This window comes from Lottia gigantea (assembly GCF_000327385.1).
Source record: "Lottia gigantea unplaced genomic scaffold LOTGIsca_2, whole genome shotgun sequence".
Lineage (NCBI taxonomy): Eukaryota > Metazoa > Mollusca > Gastropoda > Lottiidae > Lottia > Lottia gigantea.
In genome coordinates, this window is record NW_008708400.1 from 3,995,187 (window position 1) to 4,005,718 (window position 10,532).

General features: G+C 32.4%; 2 protein-coding genes across 2 annotated transcripts; both read right to left on the reverse strand.

The window, feature by feature from the left end:
• Positions 1-2,704: 2,704 nt before the first annotated feature.
• On the reverse strand, positions 2,705-6,119 carry LOTGIDRAFT_103588 (hypothetical protein; the record flags this gene model as incomplete). Its single annotated transcript, XM_009053376.1, has 4 exons — positions 2,705-2,931; positions 3,205-3,262; positions 3,649-3,828; positions 5,733-6,119. The coding sequence occupies 4 exons, from the start codon at positions 6,117-6,119 to the stop codon at positions 2,705-2,707; spliced, it is 852 nt and encodes a 283-aa protein (XP_009051624.1).
• A 3,095-nt stretch (positions 6,120-9,214) lies between these two features.
• On the reverse strand, positions 9,215-10,211 carry LOTGIDRAFT_152873 (hypothetical protein; the record flags this gene model as incomplete). Its single annotated transcript, XM_009053377.1, has 3 exons — positions 9,215-9,312; positions 9,613-9,801; positions 10,055-10,211. The coding sequence occupies 3 exons, from the start codon at positions 10,209-10,211 to the stop codon at positions 9,215-9,217; spliced, it is 444 nt and encodes a 147-aa protein (XP_009051625.1).
• Positions 10,212-10,532: the final 321 nt, after the last annotated feature.

The following is a 10,532-nucleotide window of genomic DNA, read 5'->3' on the forward strand; positions in this document are numbered from 1 at the left end:
TTCAACATAATAGATTTCTTCATGTCGATTTCAACATAATGGATAACAAGATGTCAAATTCAACATAATAGATTTCTACATGTCAAATTCAACATAATGGATAACCATATGTCAAATTCAACATAATGGATAATCACATGTCGAATTAAACATAATGGATAACCACATGTCGAATTCAACATAATGGATAACCACATGTTGAATTCAACATAATGGATAACCACATGAAAAATTGAACATAATGGATAACCACATGTCAAATTCAACATAATGGATAACCACATGTCGAATTCAACATAATGGATAACCACATGTCGAATTCAACATAATAGATTTCCAAAGGTCAAATTCAACGTAATAGATATTTACATAATGAATAACCACATGTCAAATTCAACATAATGAATAACCACATGTCAAATTCAACATAATGGATAACCACATGTCGAATTCAACATAATGGATAACTACATGACAAATTCAACAGATAACCACATGTCAAATTCAATGGATAACCACATGTCGAATTCAACATAATGGATAACTACATGACAAATTCAACAGATAACCACATGTCAAATTCAACAGATAACCACATGTCAAATTCAACATAATGGATAACCACATGTCAAATTCAACAGATAACCACATGTCAAATTCAACATAATGGATAACCACATGTCAAATTCAACATAATGGATAACCACATGTCAAATTCAACATAATGGATAACCACATGATGGATTGCCATAATATGTCAATATTTCTTGTAAGTCAAATTCAACATGATGGTTTGTACAAGTCAAATTCAACAAAATGATTTATGTCAAGATATATTATACTAAAGATCAATAAAGCACTATGTTGACAGAAACTCAATGATATATTTCTATGCCTAGTATTCTAAATTAATATTAAAATTACTACAGAATTACTTATATAAAACACCTGGTATGTTAGAAACTTTAGGTGGCATGATTCCAGTTACAATCTATTTAAAATTCCTGACAAGAAAAAGATCAAAATGCATTATTAATCCCTGAAACGATTATGGCAAATTCAGAGACAAAAAAAAAATCCTCGCATATTTTTGCGCATTCTGACAAATTGAAATTACAAATGATTTTCTAATTATGATAATTATGAACTTTGAATTATGCTACAGACCACATGATGGTATTAAATTAGCATTAATGAAAACAGAAGATTCCAATTTACGAATCATGCACACAAGAACAACTAAATAAAATATTCACACAAACTACATAACAATTAAAAAATTTAATTAAAGGGAATCAACCTTAAAAATATTTGCTTCACCAGTTAATAAAGATCTTAACCATCACTATTACTTTTCATAGAGAGAAAACTGAACATATGTTTATTTTCAATTAACAAAAAAGTAATGGTAAAGGTGATTGTAATACTTGTTTTCATGCCAATAATATCAAACAAGTTTGAATTTAGCTGAATCAATTAGTAGAGCAAATATCTAGATGTCTATATCCCTTTAAAGGAATTGCCAGGTCTATTTTCTAATTGGCTTCTCCATTCCAAAGCTAACACATACTTAAGAACAGCATATATCCTAAAATTCATTCAAGGTTATCTTGTGGTCCAAAATACTGTTGTTGTTTATTAAAACAAGCCAAATGAAAAAAGTAGACTGGGTTACTCCTTTAATTCTTGTTAAAAAATTTTACCTTTGCCACAACAGATGTTCAATAAATAATTTAGATATTCAAAACTATCCCTTAATTTATGCACAATACTCTAAAATATAGAGCTCAATATGTTACCATATATTCATGATATATTTATATTTTATTACTTTTAAATTGTTTTAGTATAAAAATCAATATCAAAGAGACAGATGCTCTTGGGGGGTTTGTTTTGGTCTTGAATATATGTAAATATTCTTCAAAAGTGCTAGAAATGTTGGATTTTTATTCATTATTTCTATACATATCTTTTATATATATCACAGCATATCTTAAATTGAAGAGTCATCATTTTAACATTCAATCGCGGATAAAACCTCTTATTCTTAACTTGATTGTAAATAACTCAAAAACCACGAATTAAATAACACTTATATAAACGGTCAGATTTAAAACCTCGTAAAATATTATATTATAATTATGAGGTTCAATGTTCCTTTTTCTGCAGATGAAAATGAAAAACTTTGCATACTGCACTATTATATGAGTAAATGGTTGAATAGGTCTGAGTACTCAAATTGTTATACAAGGTTTAAATTTTCAAAGAATGAAAACCATGTATAGCAGTAAAAGAAATTAATAAAAAGATTTTAACAAAATATTTTTTTTTGCGTTTTTCTCGAAAAGTAATTTAGCGTCATATATCGTTATACGAGGTTTCAAGTGGTCACCCACAATATATAAACAACTATATCCCTTTACACAATTCAATAAACAAAAGTTATTATCTTTCTTTTTAGTACCTGTTGTGGCAAAAGATAAAATAATCTAATCATCTTTCATGAGTCAAGACATTTTCTTGACAACAAAAGGACTTGACCACAATCATTTCCCCAATCTGATTAAAATGTGGGTCTTGTTTTTGTTTTAGATTTGCCTTGGAAACAGATTTTCCTTTCCTTTACACTCGTCAAAATTTTTTCAATGAAAACAGACCCTTATAATTATAAATTCTTCTCCCAAGCAACAATATAAATAAAATTCTACAATTTACATAAACAAAATAATAGAGGCAGAAAAGCACCAATGGCAATAAAAACTGGTAGTAACATAACGCTGGTGTCATCAGCAGCATAAGGATCTTTGGCTTTTGGTCCAGATGGTCGACGAGATTTGGATGGTTTTGGCATTTCATTTTCCTCTTCTTCCTCTTCTTCTATATCATCTTGAGAGTTCTCTCCACCTGGAAGTGGTGCTAACATAGGTACATCTGAAATTGGAGCATATATTTTTTTCTTGATATTATGTATATATATATATATCTGATGTATTTTGATGGCAATCAATCATTGAGGTCAAGGCTTATGGACAAAGGTGGATTCTAATTCCTTTGGAAACTGGAATCTATACAGAGCTTAAGCAATAGAAATCTACCAATTCATTTATAGCAAACAAGACAGTAGTGAAATTTAGTCCCAATTGATTTACCATTCATTTATTTTACCATTTTTTTTCTTTCATTAAAACATGAAAAGTGACTTACCATCTATATTTCCTTTTATAACATAAATAGCATTAACTTTTGGATTATCTAGATCACCCTTTAAAATAGATAAAATAATCATTCAACATGTCCTTCTAGGGCTGGGCGATACTGATTCAGGTAGATATCACAATATAAAGCATTAATATATCACGATATGGGTATTTATGGCTATATTTCTTAAACATTGTTTTTACAGAGTTTTGATACAAAATGTTGTTGTTTTCTATCTAAAGATTTTAAATGTAAGAAAAAATAAATAAATATCTCTTAAAAACACACAAGTCATGAAATCACGAAAGTATCTGTTACTTGTTAAAATTGTGTAAATGATGAATTTGACGATATATCACGATAGCTACCATATCATCACAATATGATGATATTTCAGTATTATTAAATTAGTGCATTTTACTTAGTTCAAAAACTTCAAGAAATACTCACTTTTAAAAATTCTACTGATATTTTACCATCTATCTGTGAGGTTTCTCCATTCACCCTTAATTTACCATTTTTAATAGTAAAAGGTATGATTTCATCATGAGCTACTCCTCTGCCTACTTTAGCAAATATATCTAATTCATTTACAATAGTATGTTCTCCATTTAATATCACATCAAATACCTAGAATTGTTAAAATACAACACTAAATAAAGTAGTGTACAAACATATGTTCCTATTTGGCCTATAAGCCTATCAGTGGATTTTTTTTCAGAATTAAAATAAAACTTCAGGAGCCTATTTCTCAAAAATTCGTACAACTACACTTAAACGTCAAGTGAAGAAAAGAAGTTGTTTTGACGTTATCAAAAAGTTAATTTTTAACGTTAATCTACAATATTTTGAGAAACAAGATCCAGGCCCCCTTAAAATAATCAACAATTGCATCTTGCAAGTCTTAGCATGTCCCAAATCACAATAGGACTAATTAGCTATAAAAGTGTTTATTTGGATGATTATTTCAATTGTATTATTATTCAGGTCTGTTTAAAAGTTTGAAGCCAGATTTCAGATGACAACAATGTAAATTTCAATAGAGAGAAAGAGAGCATTAAAGATGACCCAATTGTCACCAAAATATTTTATCCTGTGCACCAGAAAGTGCAATTCATTTTTATCCTCTAGAATCCATTACGAGCTGTGCAAACTTGAGTTTTATAAGTGCAGACTTAAAGGGACAGTTGTGCCATTTTGGGAAAGAGGGTTGATTTGTATCTTTTATCGGTCCAATAAGATGCTGTTACATCAATAAAGCATCATCAACATCATCCAAAGTGGTGACAGTGGCATGACATTAACGATTATGTCTGTCTGTTGTGATGACAATTATGACAAAGAGTGTTTCATTACAGGTCTTTTATGTCATTTAAGGCATAAGCTTCTAATATTTACAAAACTTAGGCTTTCAAGTTACTTGACCTGAAAACTTGAAAATTAATGAGTATTAGGTATTATATAGAAGATACCCTTGTAGTACAGATATAAATTCTGACAATTCGTGAGTATAAGGAGATAATCTTGTACAGAACTACTGATACTGGCTTTACTAGTAGAACTCGTATTTATACAATACAGATCTATAACATGCCCTATGGCGATACTGAGTCTTATTTGTTGTATTGACATGAAACAAGGACATCAATCAACAAGTTCAATAAATCAATTGACTTTTTATTTGCTAATAAAATAAGGGCCTACAGGCATTCCTACATAAGACATCTGTCAACCACTGTGAATGTCATCCATATTAAAAATACTTGTCAGCAAAATCTTAAAATGCATCAACTTAAATATGTATTTGTGTCATATATTGACTCCATGGTTAGTAAATATATATGGTTAATAATTCCACATTTAAATAGTCACACTTCTTCTAGAAATTACGAATGAATATGACCAAATTATGCAGGTTAGGCCTAAACTAAATTTCTAAAAAAAAATCATGCTATTGATAGGTATTTTCATCAACATAAACATTTCAATTCTAGCGGCCGGTTTACCAGCCACAAACTTATGTAACATACATAACTAGCCTAAGAAGGAAATCAATCGGGACCAAAAAATGATGTCAGATTACGCAGAATGTCGGAATACTTAGATGTTGGATATCTGTGATGTTGAGTACACTGTATAAGCTTACTGATTATAATAATTCATATTATTGTGTTATCGTTTTGGCAGGTCTGTTACCGTTTTAACCAAATTTCTTGTAACAGTTTTGGCAGATCTGTTACCGCTTTAACCTAAATACCTTGGTACCGTTTTGGCAGATCTGTTACCTTTTAAACTGATATTCCAACCAGGCAGCCAGTGAATCAGTTGTTACTAGGTGACATCACATACCGTAACGTTAAGGTCACACAAAGTTAATGTCATATTACTCATAGTTCTGGGTTTATGTTTTATTTCATTTACACTCAGAGATTAAAGGGTTTATGACAACCAAAGACACAGTTTTATGACAAATTGCCATTCAGAAACAGTGACACTTGCCACAGTAGGAAGCAGGAGAAAAGAGACACACCCACCTTTTGAGATGGTGCAGTAAACCACACTTCACTAAATTTCAACACTAAAACATAGTCTCCATCTTTTGTCACCGGTATATCATAACCAAATGTCGATCTATGATACCTTTCGGTTTGATATAAAATCTGATCCTGTGGTACCACTCTCTGTATCAGCAAACTTTTACCATAATCTGATGCAAAACCGATCTGCAATGTGTCAGCTTGGTAACGTATACCGTGTACATCTGTGTGAGAAGAACCACCGCAATTTACTGCCCACGCAACTTCTGGGTTGCAAAATGTCTGTCCAAATAATAGTGCTATGCATAGAAAACAAAATAAAATTCCCGGCTGTGATAATTTTTGTCTTAAGAAGCCAATTACAAGACCGGTTACAGAAAACATCTCTAGCCACGCTCGTCTTTTTCCTTGACAGGAAGTAAACACTGGGCGCTCGTGTGCTATAAAGGGGAGTAACTCCAGTTCATCTCTATACTTAGACAACATAAAATGCATGTGCCCGTAAATTACTGCAAATATTCAAAAGTGATTTTTATGTTCAGATCATCGTAACAGAAAGAAGCTAAATCGTTGTCCCTTGCTTATATGGGCTGTAAATCGGCTTAATATATATATATATGAGTAAGAGTTTCAATTTGATTTACTATTCGATTAGGACGCAGTAATGTTCCACAATGTGGGTGCTAGACCAACTACGTAGATATACAAGATTGTAAATGCAAATGGATAATCAAATAATAAAGAAGTCTGCTTCTAGATTATGAGAAGTTAACAATCTCATTAAAGGAACATGAAAACCCTTTACATGGACCATAGAATAATGCCCATTTCTTTTAAGTTGTTGCATTAATTAACTTTTCTGGGAAGTTTATCTTGCCATGAAAGTTTCACAAGTTAGCCATAGGACGCCTTTCATTATCGCACACAAATACCTTGATTGACTATATCAAAGCTATATATATAATGATCAATTGGTCAAAGTCGACTTAATTCACTTATATTGTGTTCTCTAATACTTATGTATTATGTATGTAAACCAGTGAAGCGTAACTAAGACCCTTATGCTATTATTATAATATTTATCAAAAATCCTTTAGCAAAGTGACATTTGGTATATATAGACGCTTTCTAGATGTCACTTAGCGACCACACATTGATATGAGATGGCTCTCCACCGAGGAAAGTGTTTTATGAAGACAATTTTTGAATAAGGATTAAAATGCTGTGAAATTCCAAGGGGCATATATTTGAAATATTCACAAAAGGTAAGGTATATTGTTAATAACTGAATAATCCGATGTAGGCCCCTACTAATATTCAAATTGATACACTTACAGGCCCCGTTTCACATGAAAATCTATAAACGATCGAAATTAACATTACAATTTTCTTTAAAAGTGTATTTAGTGGGTTGCCAGCAATTGGCTAAGCCCGTGAATTTCAATCTGATCCATCAACGGACTTATTAATGAAAAATCACAGTTGCCGACAAGTGCCGTCATTTCCTTACCTCGACCCGGGCCATCTGCATGGGACTATCTATTAAAAATAGCCATAAACATAGTTGCTAATATTCTGACCATAGCAGTCGTACAAATTTAATGATAAAGTCTCCAGATCAGAAATAGGCCTATATGAATACTGTATACAGACTTACATACAACAATCAAGTCAGATTAGTATTTGACATATATTCATTAGCACATACGGAATTACATAAGCCGCCAATGAGAACAAATTAAATAGGAGTGGCATTGTATCTCTTTCGTTTATATTAATTTTGTCCAATTCATAATTATTGGCTTAGAAATATTAAAACGGAATACGAAGTTTGTTTATACAACTGATATTTAGCCTGTATTCCTCAGACAACTGAACTTTTCTGTTTTAGAACAATCATGGCCGCAGTACAACATCAGGAAGAGAACCTTTATAGAGCACCCATCATACAACGACGGTAAGTAAATGGCATCTTAACAGTGTATTTTTAGTACCGATTTGGTGTGCTTTCGAATCGCATTCGTTCCGAAACCTACCGGAAGTCTCTGGCTTTTTAATAAAAGTAACAGAAGTCGAAATCATGGTCGAGATAATGTGACCTACGAAGTAATAGCAGGGATCCCAGGGATATCTTGTCTATAAAATGAATCATTTTTAACTCAAATAAACGACCTGCTTTGAAAACTCCTGAAAGTAAAACAATCAAAATTATATTTCGAGGTCTTCTGCGTGGAAATCATACCTAAAATTAGCTCGACTTGCGTATACACCCCAACAGGATAGCTATTTCCGCCTAATCGTACCGATATGACACCGATACCCAGTAACCTTACAAGCAGTTTAAACAGAGTTAGTATGGTTTTTAGTGCTTTTTACAGTTCACCGAGTTTGCAGTAGTTGTGACATCAGAAAATAATTTATCTCCAATTATTAGCCTATTGTTCAATTTACTGTTTACAGTCGATGGATTAGAAATCAATGCCAGTTTTGCTCCTGATTTCCTTTTTCCGTTGGAGAGACATTGTTCAAAACTAGAACAATGTTCATAAGATCTTTGGATGATTAACTAGCGCGTTTGTCATCTAATTGAACAATCGCTAAAACTGCTTTTGTGTTGAATATTTTTAATCAATGGATTTGTCCAACTGTAGGTTCTTAAGACAGGTGAACTCTCGATATTAAAAAGCATCTAAAGTAGTTTCAAACCCCATCAGAAAAAAGTTTTCCTTCCTCCCTTCAGGCTTTAGTACACAATATTGTATTTTTTCTCAGGGTGGGGGCCACATGGGTTTAGACTCCCTCTCCCCCAAGACATTTTGTTCTTCTGCTTTCTGAGGTCCCCCAGTTTGTGGAAGATTTAATAATTTCAGTATTCAGCACACAATATTGCCCTTGTATTTTTTTCTCAGGGTTGGACCATATAGGTTTGGGCTCGTACAACCTGTTTCATTAACAAGGGTAAACTGGTACGCTCTGCCAGTTTATGTTACATTCTTCGGAACATGGAATGCGGAAGACAATTTCTGCGTCTTATGTATGTCAAACGTAATTTCCTTTTTTATATGGAAGAGGGGAGGAGGGGATGGTTGTCGAGGAGTGTCCGCTGAAAAAAAGTTGCAATTTTTTCCCGAACTTTTCCCATTACCGAAATCATATTTAGGTAGCAATATGCCTCAACCCACCATTCTCCAAAAAGTCGTATGGAATAACATGTCGCACATTGTTATAGCCAATTTTTTAAACCAATACCCATACCAGGTAAAATTACCATACCTCAAAGGGAATATTGTCACGATGATACGCTGACGGAGTATATAAAACCAAGTTCGATGCTTTTAACTATAAAATTCATGAAAAAAAAGACAGTTTTTGAAAAGTTAAAATGTATATTTGAATGAATGAAATACCATGTATAAAATTTGATAAATATTTGGCATTAGATGTTTGAAAGACATTATTTTGTATCCCATTTTAATTCTTCAATCCTCTTTCTTCCCACAAGTAAAACATCTTTCAATGACTTTTTGATATCTTTTTACAAATCTTTGTAATAATGTCTTCTTCTCGCGAGATACTCCTACATAAAAATAATGAAAACATCTTAAGGAAATATAATGAGTCCTATGCCCTTCTTCCCTGCAAATGATGGTGGGCTATACGAGGTAGTGTGAATTGAGGATTGTTTTGCTAGAACAAACTGCCAGGATTCTTTAACGTGAACACGGGAGCTTGGCTTATTGTCTCATCCATCCCATTCCGAAGCTTGTAATAGTCCATGACCTGCATCACTGTCAGCCAGAAACCGATTTAAATAAAAATCCAGATACTATCTCAACACGAGCCGAGCCAAAATAAACATATTCTTTAACCCACTTACCAAGTCGAAAGTCAGTCCTCTCTGAACAGTTTTCGTTCCTCTTCTCAATTGCCGTTTTAAGTTTAGTTTGAACTTCGGGAAGTTTGACCACTGTGATTTGATAACGGCTTTGGTTGATAACAGACCATCCTTGTTGGAGAAGATTGTTTATAACTGGTTCGTGTCGTTTGGTTTTCTTTGAGGATTTTTCTAAAATTATAATAGCCATAGATCCATACGCATTCCAACTCGATAGGATTTAGTCGTTTGAACTGAAATTTGCTTGAGTTATTGCTGGTTTACTTCAATTTGAGCTATCGATGTAAACTTCATAATTGGTTGAAAATTTTCAGAAAATGAAGAGTGAAAGTTGGTGGCTGTTTTTTTTTTTTATTAAATCCATAATATAATGATGACTTCGTGAACTGTTTTTGTTTCTTTGTGAAATTTATTAAAAACCTACCGTGTTTAACATTTTGTCGCTTCTTTTTTCCAGTTTTGTCAGTTACTTCATTGTCAAGTTTCACCTCCTTTTTCTTTTGAGGTAAATGAAGTTCTGCAGGAGCATCAAACAACTCACGTTTCATGAGATTTTCACGTAAATTTGCAACATCAGCCATTACTGTAAGAGAGCAACCAAATCCATAATTAAGAAATATCATTTAATCTTTGAAAGAGACGCCTATTAAAAATATAATGTGAAATAAGGCAAAAATTACAGCTCAACAATGGTACTTACCGAGTGTTTGATGTGTCAAACGATTGTAAAGGTTGATTTTTAAGACTGATTTCAAGTAAATTGAATCTAAGCGTCTTAATATTCCAACGAATTGTCAAATAGTGTAAGCATTATTACCGAACGTTATTATGACGTCATAATCAATAATGGTTTGCAAAATACTTTAATATGCTGATTGGTTAATAGACGCTCTATCCCAATT